Raw genomic sequence first — 18,209 nt, forward strand, 5'->3', positions numbered from 1 at the left:
TACAAATGAGCAAATGAAAAAACAGAAATAGACTCATAAAGAGAACAAATTGGTGGTTGCTGGAGGGATGGGCTGGGTGAAATAGTTGAAGGGGATTAAGAAGTACAAAATTCCAGTTTTAAAATAAAAAAGGGAAATCAAAAGTACAGTACAGGGAATATAGTCAATAATATAACCGTGTTGTGTATTGACAGATGGTAACTACAGTTATTATGGTGATCATTGTGTGATGTATGCAATTGTTGAATCACTATATTGTACACCTGAAGTTAATATCCCATTGTATGCCACCTATACTTTAATAATAAAAATTAGAGAAAATAAGACTTACAGTGACTTGGGTTAATACTGTATTTCTTCCTTAGTACATCCCAGCAAGGCACTTGTTCACAGTGATTACCCTTAAAAGAAGATACTAATTTGCTTAGTTAACAAATATTTTTAAATCATTTGTCAAGGAGGCAGGTATAGGGTAATGATTATGTGTTTGCCTCTGGAATCATATTGCTTGAATTTAAACCCCAGTCCAGTAACTTACTAGCTGTGTGATCTTGGGAAAGTTACTAAACTTCTCTGTACTCCAAGTTTCTCTTCTGCAAAATGGGGATATTAACACCTCATTGTATTATTGTGAGTCTCAGAACAGCATCAATCTTATAGTAAGCAATTGATAGATATGAACTATTATCAATGCTAATGACTGGAGATCGAGCACAGTGGATATGATCCTTATAGTTATGGGCCTTGCATTCATTTTGTTTTGTTTATTATACATTTTAATTTTTGATTTTTTGGAATTTTTAAAATTGAAATTAAAGTATAGTTGACATATATTAGTTTCAGGTGCATGACATAGTTATTTGGCAGTTATATATATCACAAAGTGCTTATCACAATAAGTGTAGTTACCATCTGCCACCATACAAAGTTATTACAATATTATTGACTATATTCCCTATGCTGTACTTTTCATCCTCATGACTTATTTATTTTATAACTGGAAACTTCTTAAAATCCCTTCATTTATTTTCCCATTCCCCTCAACCCCCCACAACTATCAGTTCATTCTATTTATAAATCTGTTTGTTTTTTTTATTTGTTCATTTATGGTTTTTAGATTCCACATATAAGTGAAATCATATGGTATTTGTCTTTCTCTTTAAGACTTATTTCACTTAGTGTAATAGTCTTTAAATAAGGACCTTGCATTCTTGAGTGAGGAGATAGGTTAAAAAATTACAAATAGTAGTACTTAGTCTAAAATAAATGTAAGGGGCTGGGATAGTATAAAGGAGTGGGAAGAGAATCCTACTTTAGATAACATGGCCAAGGGAGGCCTCTCTGAAGAGGGGGCATTTAAGTTGAGACTTGAAGCATCAGAAAAAATTTAAAGAATGGAGGGAAGAATGTTCTAGGCAGTGGGAACATCATGTGCAAAGACCCTGAGGAGAGGGATTTTATTATAGCAAATTTTTGAAAGACATATATGGCTATCACGTAGTGAACAAGAAAGAGTGGTATGAGATGAGGTTAATGGTATAGGCAGGACCTTGTAGACCAGAGTAAGGAGTTTGGATTTTATGTTCTGTGGGAAACCACTAAAGCATGGGAGAAAGGGGATATAATTTTTCTTTTTAAAAACGAGTGGTCTTGTAATCTCTAATTCACATTAAAGGAGATCAATATTGTAAAGAGGGAGAGCAGCTTGGAGGCTCATGGCAGTGGTCCAAATGAGAGACTGTGGTGGCAGTGGAGATGAAAAGAAGTGGATGGATGTAAGGTACAGTTTTAAGGTAGAATCAATAGGACTTGCTGAAGGATTGGATGTGGGAAGGTAAGGTTATGGAAGAGAGTTTGAATCAAGGATGATACCCAGGTTTCTGGCTTGATTAACAGTTTTGACGTGGTACCATTTTTTGGAATGGGAGACATCAGAAGAAGGGTCAGGTTTGGTAAGTGTTGTGAACATGTTGAATTTGAGGTATCTATCAGACATCCAAGTACAGATGTGGAGTAGTCAGTTGGATTTATGAATCTGGAGTTCAGGGTCAGCTTTTATTTATTTATTTATTTATTTATTTATTTTTTTTAATGTTTTTTTTTTTTTTTTAATTTATTTTTGGGACAGAGAGAGACAGAGCATGAACGGGCGGGAGAGGGGCAGAGAGAGAGGGAGACACAGAATCGGAAACAGGCTCCAGGCTCCGAGCCATCAGCCCAGAGCCCGACGCGGGGCTCGAACTCACGGACTGCGAGATCGTGACCTGGCTGAAGTCGGACGCCCAACCGACTGCGCCACCCAGGCGCCCCATAGGGTCAGCTTTTAGATGATGTTTACAGTCGTGGATCTGGATGAAATAAACTAGGGAGATTAAAAAGAGAAGAAGGCCTGGGATCATGTGAATAATCCACCTTTAATGTAGAAGCTGTGAGATACTAAAAGGAGAATGGGCTGATAATAAAGGCAGGGATGTAGTTTAGTGGTATCTGCTGTATATGCAGGAAGTCCTGGATTTTATCTTTGGTATCTCCATTTACTCTTTGCATCCTTAGAGGATAGGGCAGGGCTATCAATTTTTCAAGTCTTTTGTCAATTACTCATCTATAGTTTTTCTAGCTCCTGGAACAAAGTAGGTGCTCAATAACGAATGAATGAATGAATGAATGAGTAAAATGATTAAGAATATCTGAGTTGTAATACCTGCTTTGCCACAATGTAGGTTTGTGACATTGAGCAGTTAGCAAGTTACAATTTTGTTATCTGTAAAATGGCAATAATAAAGGTACCTCTCTTTTTGGACTGGATTTAAAACAAAAATTTGTAGCAGTTAGCACAGAGCTATTGGTAAATTAATGCTAACTACTATTAGCTCTCTGCACTTTGGGTGCTTATTCATAAAATAGGGGCAATAATTACTGCCCTTCCCTCACAAGGCCATTTGTGAAGCCAGCAGGAGTTAACATTTGACTCTACAAAGGGTTGTTATTATTAATGTTTTAGTTGGTCTGAATCTGCACTATGCAGCCACTCCCTCCCATCCTAGAAGCAGGATTATTTAAAGAAAACGTCTCTTTAAAGAGCCCAGTACTCCGCTGGTCAGGCCTAACTAGTTCAACCAATTGTATTTGAAACCACGCCCCAATGCGAAGTCTATTAGCTGCAGAGTTCAATTTAAAAATACCCAGCCCCTCCTCTCCTGGCTGGGGGAGCACGCGTCCCAACTGTGCACGCTGATCGGCTCCTTCTGGCCAATCACCACTGCGCTTCCTTCTGGGGCTGTAATTTTCAAAATTCGCTACTGGGCGGATTGGAGCCGGCACAGTCCAGGTTGAGAAGGACACGGGTCGCTACAACACGGAGCTCCGTTCATTTCCCGGGCCTCTCCTGGTCTAGGAGTGCGTCCATGATCTTTCCTGTTCTGCCCTCAGTCTCGATGTGAGGTAGGCGCCTTTGGGCTTGTACTGTCCGCTCGAATGTCCGGCCCAGTCGCACGCGGGTTGATGCCTCAGCACCACTCCTGTTCCTGGTTAACACGCTTTCTTCTCTCGCCCGCAAGCGCGGCATCCTTGTCTTGAAACCTTTGTTTTGTTCTGATGTCAGCAGTCTGAGCGAAGTTGGGCAGGAGTGTGTTTTAGAGGATGAGATGGCAAAACGAGTGAGACTAGGTCCTAGCTTTTAGATAGAGTGACCAGTACTCTAGAGGCAGTACACATGCCTGAATCAGAGTACATTTACAGAACGTCTTTTCACAAGTGGAAGTGTGGAGGATTAGTTTCACTGACCCTTATTTAAGTCAGAGAAAGCTACTTGCAGGATGTCTTTTGAACTACAGGTGGTAGGATATGAAGGAGGATGGAAATGTGTGCTCTCTACCTTGTTCTCCCTTTGATCTCCACTGGCCGTCTTCTATCCCCTACTCCAACCGCTGCAGCTGGCTTTCCCACTGCTCTCCGCTTTGGTCCACTTAGGATCCTAGAATGTCAGAAGTCAAAGGACCCAGAACAGTGCTTCTTAAACTTTGAAGTGCATACAACTCACCTAGGGATATTGTTAACTTGCACTTTCAGATTTGGTAGGTCTAGCTTGGGACCTGGGATTTTAAATTGCTAATAAGCTCGCAGGTGATGCTAATGTTGCTGGTCTGTTCAAACCATGGTGAATAGCTAGGAGGTTCTGGTCCCATTGCCTCATTTTTTTTTTTTTTTTTTTTTTTTTAAACTTTTTTTATTTTTTATTTATTTTTGGGACAGAGAGAGACAGAGCATGAACGGGGGAGGGGCAGAGAGAGAGGGAGACACAGAATCGGAAACAGGCTCCAGGCTCCGAGCCATCAGCCCAGAGCCCGACGCGGGGCTCGAACTCACGGACCGCGAGATCGTGACCTGGCTGAAGTCGGACGCTTAACCGACTGCGCCACCCAGGCGCCCCCATTGCCTCATTTTTTAAGGTGGGGAGACAAGGCCTAAAGAAAAGAGACTTGCCTAGTGTCATCCAGCCAGCTAGGGGCAAGGTCAGAGTTCTACCCTAGGCATCCTTCACAGCCTGGTACTGCTTTCATGCACACCATGCTGCATTGTCTCTCCAGTGTCTTGCTGTCTATAACCTGCATTTATATATAAAATGAAGTTGCTGTTGTTTCCTATAGATTGTCTTGATCTACAGTTTTGGAGTCTAAGCACCTGGGTTTCTAAATGAGCCAATTTGCCCCTGTTTGGGTTTTATCATCAGCCCTGGGATGCTCAGGGGGTCTCCAACACTTATCAGTGTGTATGTAGAGAATATGGAAAGTCTGAAAAGTGGAAAGGATTCTGATTTTCTTGTCCAAGCAAGGCTCCATTCTGTAGGTGGTAGAAGTCGAGAATGTTCTGCAGAATGTCCTTTAATGAAAGCTGTTTTTGGTGGTGCCAAGTCCCTACCCCCTTCTAATGGCAGAGAAATTACTTAAGTCAGTGTGTGTGTCCCCCAAAGCAAGTGATTAGTGTTCAGGAAAATGAAGGTGGTGTGTGATTATCATCTGAATAAACTTATTCTCTCAGGCTTAGTTACTCTGTGATGTAATCAACTGAAAGCTTTCTATCTTGTTGACTCCAGTCTATTTTTTTCTTTCCCCCTTGAAAGATAAAAGTTTCAGAACATGAATCTTTGGTCAGCCATTAAAAAAAATTGTATGAGGTGTGAATAATAATAATAGTGAGGTAAGTGGTTTTCAGACAGTGTGGTTAAGGGTGGGTGCACCCAATTTAGCTTTATTCCTGCTTGGCTGAATTTTGAGAGATGAGATAGAAAATAGGTTTGGATTTTGAGGGATGAAAAGGAAAATAAGATGCACCACTTACTTTGAGGGCCTACCATGTGTTAGGCTTTGCACATACAAATTTCCTTTTGAGCCATATGATGCTTCTACAAATAAATGGTGGTATTGCTCTATCGCAAGTGAGAAAATTAAGGCTCGAAGATGCTAAGTTGGCTGGTTTAAAAACCCAGTGGCTTCTTTAAAAAATCTCTAGGCTCATTCTGTCTCCTTACTCTTCCACATTAAAGCCTTTTGCTTTGGACCATGGACTGTTTTAGAGTGCTTTTGAGTATGATTGGAGAGACTTCATGGTATTTTAAAAAGAGCCCTAGAAAGAGCTGGGTGATCTATGCTGCTTAATAGTTTTGTCCTGGGTAGTAAGTTACTTAACACATCTGGGGCTCTACAGTAGAAAGAATTGTATCTGTACTGTGTACCCTTACTGCTTTGTTGTGAGACCAACTGAGGTAATAAATGCGGAGGCACATACTTGTACTGGTTTTTCCTGACAAAATGTTTAATACTTCTCTATCCAAAGCAAAACCCAAATCAGCCTTTCTCCTTTCTTAAACCTTCTTCTCAAGCTGCAGTCTTTTCTGCTTCCCTTTCTTAGCAGCCTGGCCCTAGCCTAGTATTCAGCCCCTTTCTGACTCTTCCCCAATACACTCTTTGTATCCATGCTCCAGACAACTGGGAAGTCCCTGCACCTGCTGTGCTTGCCATGTGCAAGCCTCTGCCTGCGCTCAGGCTTTCTTTGCCTGCAAAGCTCCCCAGTCTGCTTGGGATCCCCTTTGTCACTTAAGTCTAGATCATATATAACTTCCTCTATGAAGGCTTCTTCCACCCCTTTATCCCCCCTACAAGATTACTGACTTTCTATTATGTTGCTGTAGTACTTTGTATTTACTCTTATTAAATCATTGCCACATTTTTATGTTACTGTTAGAGCTGTGCATGTGAATACTTACAGGATAAGATGAATGATTTGTGTTTGTATCTCCATTGCCTGAAATACCAGGTACAGAGTGGCAGGTAAGTTTGTTGCATTGCCTTTAGGGTCTCTCTTAGAGGAGCCTATTATTTGTCAAATGCAGTTGAACTTGGAGATTGAATGTGGGTGAGGTTGGAAGGGCAGTTGCATCTGAGTGGGAAAGGTCTCCTGTATATCCAAAAACTGGTTCCTCCTGACAATGCATTTGCTTGTGAGTCACCTAAGTGTATCCTAACTATTGAGGACTCGCAAAGAACTTTAAGGAATGTAGAATGGGGTCCACCACTGAGATGGGACAAAGATAGGACTCTCCCAAGGGCTGTAATGACGGTTAAATTTTTATGTCAAGTGATTTTTCAATAAGTTAGTTCCTTCTATCATTATCTCATCTTGAATTTTTTTCTTGCCAGGTGTCTGGAACTGGATTGCAGTTTCTTCTGATGGAATGCAGTGTTTGAATACTTTGGCCTATCATGTATATGTGTGTATAGTATATTCTTGTGTCTTCTCTGTAGCATTATTATAATTGCTGTGCCAGGGCCCTGTGCCTTTTAAAGAACATTAACCCTTCCAACTGGCTTCCATACTATGTGATTTGTCATGTTCTTGATTGTTTTTAATGCAAAACATTCATGTGATTTGTTCCCAGTATTCCCAGGCCTAAACTAGGAGGTAGGCCATAGTTCCAGTGCCCACACAGGATGGCAGGCACTGTGCTGGGCTTTTAGACTGCCCAAGGTTAATTATGGTAGAACCAGTATTTGAACCCAGATTTGCCTACCTCAAAGTATGTTTTCTTCTAGAGATACTAGAGAGAGCTTGGGTATTCTCACAGGTTTTCAGAGAATGCTGTGATGTTTCTGGTGAATGATGTTTTAAAGAGTTGCTTTCTGCTTGCAGCCCTATCTTGGATAGACACTGCTGAATCTGTAAGAGATGCCACTGCCACTACCATCCCGAGGCTCCAAACCTGAGATGAAGAAATCTCAGTCCAGCAATGTTGTGCCCAGCGATCATGGACAATATGGAAAGGTTAGAGCAAGCCGTCTCTCCCAACAGTGTCTCGAGTAGCTTCTTCCTGTGTTGGCTCAGTCCCTAGCCCCACCCCTAATCTTTCTGAATATGTGTTGTTTAATCTGAGAAATTGGGAAGGCGTGGTAGCCCTTGTAGTTGAAGAAGACCAGCAAATTAGAACTTGGGTTCTAAGCATGAATTCTACTTTTCCATAAATGCATAGCTAAAATGAAGGACACCCTTCACAACCTTCAGAAGTAAACAGTACTGAGCTCTCATTAATGATCACATCTATACTCTTGGTTTCTGGGAGATGTTCAAAGCACCTTGCCAGGAGGCTGCTTGGTACCTCCTGGGGAGAATATGAAGATTAGATCAACAAATGGATTATCGTGCTTTTTACAGCTATTAAATTTGAATAATGCATCCATTTTGCTTTTGCTGTTTTGACCTTGTGGATAGTTTGACAGTGTCATTCCAACCCTGTGATATTCTTTGTTCCTCATCATACATATTTTAATCAGAGTTTTACTAACACTGATGAATTGTCATTAAGGGAGTATTTCCTAGAGCAAACATCATTAGGCCAATTTAATTTCCTTGATTGGTTTTCTCGCAGTACAGATAAACATTTTCCAATCATTTTCATTTTTTGGTTTACTAAAATGATTTTCATGGAGGGGCTAAATGTTTTTTTTTCCTATGTATATTTGGTAAGAAGGATTTGATACATTGATCAGATTTTTGTCAATATTAGACATTAGAGCTCTGCCATAATGAGTTTTCTTTTGTGGTGGTTATTTTTCCAAATCCAACTTTCTTGGGGCACATTTTATAAATCTACATTTTATTGAGTTCAGTTTCACTTGTGAATTTTATTTGGGGCTGATTGTTTCTACTGGTAATATTAAATGGGAATTGGGACAGTTTATTTCTTAGCTAATTTGTGAGATTTGTGTAACCACGAAATATTTTAGTTTTGCTAATTATTTCCACTAGGATTATTTATCAAGAACTAGATAAAAGACTAATAGTTTTCTGATTTCCAAGCTTAATCAATTAGAAAGCAGAAGTAATTCTTCTCTTTCAGGATTGCTTTGCTGTACTAGATGGGTCTATTTTGTTTATCCAATTCTTTAAACTTCTGATCACTTATTGTGTCATGTACTAACTTTTCATGGCCTAGATGAGGAACAGAGCAAATAAATGGCACGACCCTAATGTTCTGCTTCCCATTATAACAGCTCTCTGATATAAGTAGGGCAGGGTTCTCATTTCATAAAGGAAATTTGAGACTTAGGAGACTTTTACCAAATAAAAATTGTTAGGGAGCAGAAGAGTCCTACGGTATAATTCATCCTAACCTCTAGCCCCATGGAGATGGCCTTATTCACATGGGAGTTGAGTAAGGCATGGTAAACAATAGCTAGAAAGAAAGCCACCTCTGCTCCAAAATATCCACCTCTCCTTCCTTCTACTAACCCTCATTCATATACACTAACAAATTAGAGGTTAATATGGATTATCAAACTCCTTTCTCAAAATACAAAATTTGGAGTGCTTGGTCTGCTCAGCTGGTAGGGTATCTGACTCTTGATCTCAGGGTTGTGAGTTTGAAACCCATGTTGAGTATAGAGATTACTTAAAAAATAACAAAATTAAATCATGAAAATGTATACTTAAAAAATTCAGAATTTTCTTTATGAGGCTTAAAATCATATTGGGCTATATTATTTAAAAATATGATTTATGGGGCGCCTGGGTGGCGCAGTCGGTTAAGCGTCCGACTTCAGCCAGGTCACGATCTCGCGGTCCGTGAGTTTGAGCCCCGCGTCAGGCTCTGGGCTAATGGCTCGGAGCCTGGAGCCTGTTTCCGATTCTGTGTCTCCCTCTCTCTCTGCCCCTCCCCCGTTCATGCTCTGTCTCTCTCTGTCCCAAAAATAAATAAAAAACGTTGAAAAAAAAAATTAAAAAAAAAATATGATTTATGTACACTTAAGTTTATACAGACTTTTTAAAACATGTATTTTCTTATTTGATCTTCAAATAAGGAAGTTTATCATTCCAGTTATACTGATAAGAAAACTGAGGCTGAGAGATTACATGAGTTGTCCAATGTCAATAGCTAGTAGAGAGGCGATCCTGGACCAGGATCTAGAGATAATGTGTTATTGTCCGTATTGGGAATGTCTTAAATACTTAACATAAGAGACACTTATTTGTTAAACTATTGAACTAATTTGTTTGAGAGCATCCATATTAAAGGAATGACTGGGAGCAGCTGGGTGGTGGTGGTGATTGATAATCTTAGGTTGGATAACCGTAAAGATCAGAGAACTAAGAGGGAAAACTAGCTTTACTAAGCTATTTTACTCATTCTAAGAGTTACACTAAAGGTCATCATAATAGCCTTGTCCCTATCATCAGTGATTACCTCCTTCAGGGACTCTAAGCATCAGCAAGTGCCAAAATTTCATTTTGTTGTAGTTCACTAGGGTTTATTCTATATATCCTTGGTTGCTTGGAGATTCTGGAGCTTCCCCCTGAGCTCTAAAGATGATCCATAGTCCCTGAAAAGTGTTCATGATTGGATATACTTATTTGTCTCTTTTACTTTTTTAGAGAAGGGAGAATTACCAAGCAAAGATATCTTCATTTTCACTTAAGAGACCACGCAAAAAGAGATCAGCTTTTGAAGATCTCACCAACGTGAGTATGCTAGTTCAATCCTCTGCTGTGGTTTGCTAAGGCTTAGATAACCTCTTCCTTAAGGGACCTTTTTGGTTTGCCAGACCCTGACCCTCTCTAGAGTGTCGAGAGCCAGTTTTATTTGGAATGGATGACCCAATTTCAGAAACTTCAGGAGCTCTTCTGTTGACGCATACCATCTGGATTAATTGGTTGAGCTGTCTGGAAGCAGCAGACAGTGATTATCAGATGTGAAATTGTAGATAAATATACGAACTATGGGATCTTACATTTAGATAAAATCCAGAGGTGGCTCAGCTAGCTGCCTAGGCCTTGGAAGTAAGTATCTTGATGGAGTCATTGTCGTTCGGGGAAGTATTTATCAATTCAAATACTATGGGCAGTTAGTACAATAGTTTTTTTCTGTTGTGTAGCATTGTTCTCAGCCGTAACATCTTTGGCTCCTGGCATTAAATTCCAGCAGTAGCCCATTCATAGTGACCACAAAAAAATGTGCCCCGATGTACGGAACCATTGAGGACTGCAGTTCCATGATCTATCTGGTCTTCAACTATGGAGATTGAGAAACTCAATTTTGATGAGAATTGTTGAGTTCACTTCCAAGTTACCTCCCTCCTGGTGTTATTAAGTTACCAGCAAAACCCAGAATTGATAATTAAGATGTTACTAATTGAATGTAGAATTGGGCCAAAGGTAATCTTTGGTCTTAGAAAATAATAACTGATGACAAGTGAGTGCTTACCATGTGCCAGGCACTAGTCTAAGCACTTTTTCCAGTATCAACTCACTTAATCCTCATTTATTTCTATGAGGTAGATACCATAATTATGTATACAGATTAGGATTTGCCCAATGTTGCTTTTGAAGCCTGTTTTATCTAGGATACAGAGAACCCTGCCCTCCATAATAGAATGTCCTTCTGTGACTACCAGAATACATCTACTAGACAATATTTTACTCCCTTGAGCAAGATTGGATAAGTATTGGCAAAGTTCTCTCTTTTGGATCTCTCCTCTTTAGGTATTATGTGACCACCTTTGTACTAGTATAGTCTTTTTCCCATGCAGATTGCAACATATATAATTAGGTTATGGCTTTCTGAATAATTTCAGATTGACTGTTGATTGGTTGAAAGAGACCCTTCCCACACAGACCTGTAGGGTTAGATTTGTTTCCTGACTTATTTAGCCATGGATCTAGAAACTTAGCTGAAATAAGATAGCTACACAAATAGGAAGCAGATGCAGCCCATGTTAGTGTGGCTTCTCTTGACCCCCAGAGTCTCTGATGGGAGAGCAGTTATGACACTGGGCAAAGCAAGGTCTCACAGCATATGAGAAAATTTCTGGCTGTGTGTCAGTCGTTTTTTTTCCCTCCATGAAGTTTATACTGCAATTCATAAAGAACAAACACAAATAAACAAATAGAAAAGAAATCATCCAGAATCCTTCTGGTTCTCCAACTGAATGCACTATCTATTAGGCCACATCCTTATATAGGGTTGGAGTGGGAGAAGCAAGGCATCTCTCAGCAGTAGCTCTACCCCTAGCTTTCCAGAAACTCAGAAACCAGAATTCCCCTTTGCATATAAGTTCTGAAGATTCAATTTGGTCACCTTGAATAGTCTTTGGTACTTGCCAGAGAAAGTTCCATCATTACAATGTGCCTAAATCATTCCTATGTCTGAGCTCATCTATTTGAGGGGTGAGGGCTCCTTTCTCTCAGAATTTTGGGGATTCCCTATATGATTATTTGCTTCTTTCTGTCTGTATTACTAAGTCTCCATGTCCACACATCTATCTTTTCCTCAGCATTCACCAGTGAGGTCCTGGCCTGCCAAAGGAATCTATCTGTTGTAATTAATCTGCTGTATTTTTCTTTTCCTCTTTATCATTCAAGCATGGGAAGGACTTTTGATATGTAAGAACTGGTCCTAAGCTAGTAGACAAGGAGATAGGGTCTGTATCCACATTTACCTAAATGATTTTGTGTCAGTAGGACACAATTTTCGTATTTTTTTTAATGAAACAATTGTAAGGAAGTGCAGATTAAGGTCCCCTTGAGCTGAAATCTGAGAATATTAGTGCTTTGAACTTTCACATATGGCAAGTAGAGAGTTTCACCCTAAGTGTTGGGGTCTCCACCTCTCTTCTGCCAAGAATACATTTCTTTTCCAGTACTGAATCTCGGTTGCACATATAGGGAGTTTGTAAAACTTTAGGTAAGAAGTTAAAATGAAAATAGTGCCAACCTATTTGAGGAGCAGAGTTGGATGACTTGGGGACCTAGGAAAGAATTCCCTATTGAATTGTGGTTGCTTATTATGGTCTGATGATACAAAGGCATATTTTTTTAATATTTCATTTGGAAATAAGTTCAAGTTTACAAAAAGTTGCAAAAATACAAAGTAGTACAAATAATATACATATACCCTTCACCTGGTTTAACCTAGAGTTAACATTTTATCCCATTTGCTTATATACATCATGGTCCTTTACCCCTAAGTACTTTAGTATATAGTTCCTCAGAGAAATTGTATTGTATGACCACAGTACTATTAACAACTTTATAGATTTACATTGATATATTTTTATGTCACCTATTATCCGTATTCCAATTTTTTCAGTTGACCTTATAAGGTCAATGTTATAAGTATTTTTACCCTCCTGTAAAGGATCCAGTGTAGTATCATTTACTTGTTGTGTCTCTAGCTGTTTTTAATCTGGAACATTTCCATAGCCTTTCTTTGTTTTTCATCGACATTTTTTGAAGAATACAGTCCCACCTAGACACCTTTTTAAAAATAGAACATTCCTCATTTTGTGTTTGTCTGATGCTTCTATGTGACTAGATTGATATTATACATACTTGGCTGGGGTACTGTGTAGGTGATGTTCTGTCCTTAGGATATCACATCTGGAGGCATATGATGTCCATCTGTCCCTCACTGGTGATAGTCAAGATGTTGTCTGGGGAAATTTATTTAACATGGGGCTTTGGGGAGCTCCAGTCAAGATGTTGTCTGGCTTCCCACTGTGTAATTACTATTTATAATTTTTCCTCTTGCAACTAATATGTGGTCTGTGGGACACACTCTTAAGAGCCTGCAAATAACCTGCTCTACATAAAAACTTTCCCCTAGATTTAACATCCATTGATGATTTTTGTCTAAACCAAATCTTTATGCTGATTTTTCCAGCTATAGCACTCACTTCACATTTACTAGTCTGCCCTTGGTATTCTATTAAAGTGTGAGCCTTCTCTCCTTCCCTGTTTATTTATTATTAGTGTGGACTTATAAATTCCCATTTTTTCAGTGGTTTATTGTTCGTTATTGTACTTAATTATTTTGGTGCTCAAATTGTCCCAGATTTGGCCAGTAGAGTTCCCCTCAATCTGACTGCTGTGTCTTTGTGACATATTCTCATAAATTTTTAAAAAAAATTTCTTAGGGGCGCCTGGGTGGCGCAGTCGGTTAAGCGTCCGACTTCAGCCAGGTCACGATCTCGCGGTCCGTGAGTTCGAGCCCCGCGTCGGGCTCTGGGCTGATGGCTCGGAGCCTGGAGCCTGTTTCCGATTCTGTGTCTCCCTCTCTCTCTGCCCCTCCCCCGTTCATGCTCTGTCTCTCTCTGTCCCAAAAATAAATAAAAAACGTTGAAAAAAAAATTAAAAAAAAAAAAATTTCTTAATGTTTATTTTTGAGAGAGAGAATGAGAATGAGTGGGGGAGGGGCAGAGAGAGAGGGGGAGAGAGAGAGAGAATACCAAGTAGGCTTCATGCTGCCAGCACAGAGCCCAATGCAAGGCTCAAACTCACAAACCATGAGATCATGGCCTGAGCTCAAATCAAGAGTTAGATGATTAACTGACTGAGCCATCCAGGCACCCCATCTCAGAAATTTTTTGAGCCTCTTCTTTCCAGCATAGCAAGATGTTCTAGGTTCCTCTTGCATCTGTTTTTTCTCAGCCCTGGAGTCAACCATTTCTCCAAAGAACTCTGGTTCCTTTTAGTGGGGAATGGTATTAGAGACCAAGATCTCAGTGCTAAGTGTGCTACTGGAGCACCTACTTTTTTTGCCCTTTCAGCAGACAGAACTAGGAAATATCTGCATATGCCTATGCATGCACACATATGTGTACTTAAACATACATATACATATATCTGTATACACAGATGCACACACATGTATACATATACCTATATACTCAGATGTATATACATACACCTATTTAAGAAATCATGGATTTGGACAGTTCCTATTCCAATACACAGGGATTTTTCTTGCATTCCCTAATCCATATTTGTATTTCCTTTCTCCTACAGTGAGAACTCTTGTAACCAAGGACATCAACACATTTACTCAATACTATAACCCATCTAAAAGGGTTTCAAAATTACTTCATTCATACCACCATAATAAACCTGTTAAAAATAGTTCCAGCTTTATTTGCAATGTTCTTTGCCACCCCACAAACCCATCCTGACTGAAGATGTGTGTCTTAAGGGTATATAGTCTAATTCTGTGTTTATTTGGATTAGTTGTTGTATTTTCTTCTGTTTTCTTTTTTCTTTTTCCCTTACTGTGGTTATGGCATTTATTTGGAATACAATTATGTTCAGTTTGTTTCATTTTAAAGGCACAACTTTTAAATTTATTTTTACTGAAAATATTCACAGTCTCATGATCTCTTTTGTTTAATACAATTAGTCATGATTAGAGTTTATGGTAGAGCTCCCCAAAGCCCCATGTTAAATAAATTTCCCCTCAATGAGATGGGATAGATGTATTGCAGGTAGTGTTGTGGCAGAGGTCTACCTGAAAAGCTAGTTGATTTTGGTATATCCAGGCAGCCAAGCCAGTTATATTACCTTTTTCTCCCTCTGAACATCTTATAGAGTCAAAGTGGAATGTGAGATTAACAAAACATCTTTCTGGGAATTTGCCAGCCAGTATGCCTGACATGGAGATTAGAACTACATTTTTTGTATCTTGGAATCATTTAAGGCTGCTATTTAGCTAATATTTAGCAGTACTATTGTACTGCTAGCTTCTGCTGTGATTAGTTGGCACCAGTACCACACTGGTTGTGAGATGTTTCGATTATTACTCTTGGGAATACCCAAACAATGTGGGGATGTGAGTCAAAATTTTCCTATAAGAGCTACCTATTAGATAATTTGTGGTTCTCTAGATTTCCTTGCTTCCTTCTTCCCCTGCCCACCCCCACCTCATTTTTTTCACAGGCTTCTCAAATTCAACCTGCCCATATCAAGAAGGAAGCCAGTAAGGAGTTTGTTAAAGATGTTTCCAAGAAGATAAAAGGGAACACACCTGCTCTTGGGTTGACCAAAAACAATGAGATGAACATGGAAAGGTGAGTAAGAAGTGACTCTGATGGCATTGTTTTAGATGGTAAAGGAGAGTATGTGACATCATTTGACCTCCTTTTGTCCCCCATTGAGACATGTTTAGTGTGCCACAGTGGTGATTATACATTAACCCCTGGGTGCTGAGGTAGGCCTAGCTGTGGTTGCTGAAGTGTTATAGGCCTCTTCTCTCCTTCCGTGGTGTGTGCATATTGAAAGAGCTGTTGTCATTGGGAAGTTTGCCAAAAGATCTTGGGCTCATCTTTTCTCTCTTTTAGTAATTCAGTCCCTGTTTGAGCTAGTCTATTATTGAGAGTATGGTGGCAACTTTTCAGGGGATACTCAGCCGCTGGTTGATAGTTTGCCAATCTGCTTATCTCATTAGAAGCTTTTGGCGTCAGGCTCTGGGCTGATGGCTTGGAGCCTGGAGCCTGTTTCCGATTCTGTGTCTCCCTCTCTCTCTACCCCTCCCCCGTTCATGCTCTGTCTCTCTCTGTCCCAAAATAAATTAAAAAAAAAAACGTTGAAAAAAAAAAATTAAAAAAAAAAAAAAAAAGGGGCGCCTGGGTGGCGCAGTCGGTTAAGCGTCCGACTTCAGCCAGGTCACGATCTCGCGGTCCGTGAGTTCGAGCCCCGCGTCAGGCTCTGGGCTGATGGCTCGGAGCCTGGAGCCTGTTTCCGATTCTGTGTCTCCCTCTCTCTCTACCCCTCCCCCGTTCATGCTCTGTCTCTCTCTGTCCCAAAATAAATTAAAAAAAAAAAAACGTTGAAAAAAAAAAATTAAAAAAAAAAGAAGCTTTTGGGAGAGGCTTGTTCCTTGTTACTGGAGAGAAATTGCTCTCTCTCTCTAGGCCCAAAACATTTGTATTCCAGATGTTACAGGGAACTGTTCATAGGTTTTGCAAGTAGGTATGAGTATTCTTATTTGGGTTAGAAAAAGGATTTACCCCTAGAAAAACTTTTATTAGAAGAAGAGTTAGAAAGTGGAGTGAGGCCTTTTTATAACCTCTCCTCATCCCAGTGGGAATTACTTTCAGGAAAGAAGAGAATAAATTAGCTGAACAGATACAGCAGGCCTAAGCATGAGTTCCAAAGGGTAAGAGAAAAAGCTTGGGTAACTCCAGACAATTAACATGTTAGGTCCATGCGTCACTTTTTCTAATTACCTAGCAGAAAGAAATCAAACCAGATTAGTATTTATCCCTACTTAGTTTCTTGCTGAAATGAAATTCCTGGGATTTCTATGTGTATTTTGACTTTAATTCCCTGCATTATTTTCTCCTGAATTTCTTTTATAATTCTAACTTTAGCAGAGAAATCCTGACAAAATACCATAAACATTCTTGCCTTCACTTAGGATTCAGTGGAATGGACCTTAATAATAGCACTAGAGCTAGTAGCTGACATTTATTGAGAGCTCACTATAATCACATTTTATTCTAAGTGAGGTTTTTTTTTTTGCTAACTTCTATATTGAGATATAATTTACATACTATACAGTTCACCCATTTAATGTGTATAGTTCAAAAGCTTTCAGTATATTTGAAATTATGCAGCCATCACTGCAGTGAATTTTAGAACATTTTAATCAATCCAAAAAATATACCCCAAAACCCTGTATCTTTAGCTGTCACCTCTCAGTTCCCCCATCCTCCCCAGATCTAGGTAATCACTAATCTACTTTCCGTTTCCATAGATTTGTTTATTCTGGAAATTTTGTATAAATGGAATTATACAACGTGTGGTATTATGTGTCTACCTTTTTTCATTTAGCATAGTGTTTTCAAGGTTTATCCATGTTGTTTCAGGTGTCAGTACTTCATTCCTTTTATGGACCAGCAATATTCCATTGTATGAATATACTGTACTTTTCTTATCCATTCTTCAGTTGATGGGCATTGGGTTGCTTTGACCTTTTGGTTATTGTGAATAGTGTGGTTATGAGCATTTGTATACAAGTTTTTGTTTGAACACCTATTTTCAGTTATTTTGTGTATATACCTAGGAATGTAATTGTTGGGTCATATGGTAATTCTATGGTGAACTCAGTGAGGAACTGCCAAACTGTATTCCATTGTGGTTGCATTAGTTTACATTCCTACCAGCACTGTATGAGGGTTTCCAATTTTCCACATCCTTGCCAACCCTTACTATTTTTTTTTATTATGGCTGTCCTAGTAGGTGTGAAGTGATACCTCACTGTGGTTTAGATTTGCATTTTTCTGATGATGATTGATGTTGAGCATCTTTCATGTACTTATTGGCCACTTGTATACTTTTTTGGAGGATTGTCTACTCAGATCCTCTGCCCATTTATTTTTTTTAGATTTTTTTAATGTTTATTTTTGAGAGAGAGACACACACACAGAGCACGAGTGGGGGAGGGGCAGAGAGCGAGGGAGACACAGAATCTGAAGCAGGCTCCAGGCTCTGAGCTGACAGCACAGAGCCCGATGTGGGACTCAAACCCATGAACCATGAAATCATGACATGAACTGAAATCGGACACTTAACCGACTGAGCCATACAGGTGCCCCTGATTCTTTGCCCATTAAAAAAAAATTGGTTGTTGAGCTTTGCATTATTGAGTTGTAAGAGTTCTTTATATTTTCTAGATGCAAGTCCCTGATGAGATACGTAATTTACAAATATTTTCATTTATTCTATGGGTTGTCTTTTTACTGTCTTGTTCATATCCTTTGATGCACAAAAATTTTTAATTTTGATGAAGTCCAGTTTATTTTCTCCTTTGTTACTTATGCTTTTGGTGTCCTATCTAAGAGCTCATTGCCAAATCTGAGGTTACAAAGATTTAAGATTATCTTTTCAGAGTT

At 39.3% G+C, this 18,209-nt stretch overlaps 1 protein-coding gene across 1 annotated transcript in view; it reads left to right on the forward strand.

Annotated features, from left to right (window-relative positions):
- Positions 1–3,302: 3,302 nt before the first annotated feature.
- Positions 3,303–18,209, forward strand: part of CCNB3 (cyclin B3) — a 61,893-nt gene continuing 46,986 nt past the window's right edge. Inside the window, 4 exon segments of the mRNA XM_058712980.1 lie at positions 3,303–3,441; positions 7,186–7,317; positions 9,922–10,008; positions 15,253–15,383. Coding sequence (XP_058568963.1) covers positions 7,222–7,317; positions 9,922–10,008; positions 15,253–15,383 — 314 coding nt within the window. The 5' untranslated portion in view covers positions 3,303–3,441; positions 7,186–7,221.

This window comes from Neofelis nebulosa, chromosome X (assembly GCF_028018385.1).
Source record: "Neofelis nebulosa isolate mNeoNeb1 chromosome X, mNeoNeb1.pri, whole genome shotgun sequence".
NCBI lineage: Eukaryota > Metazoa > Chordata > Mammalia > Carnivora > Felidae > Neofelis > Neofelis nebulosa.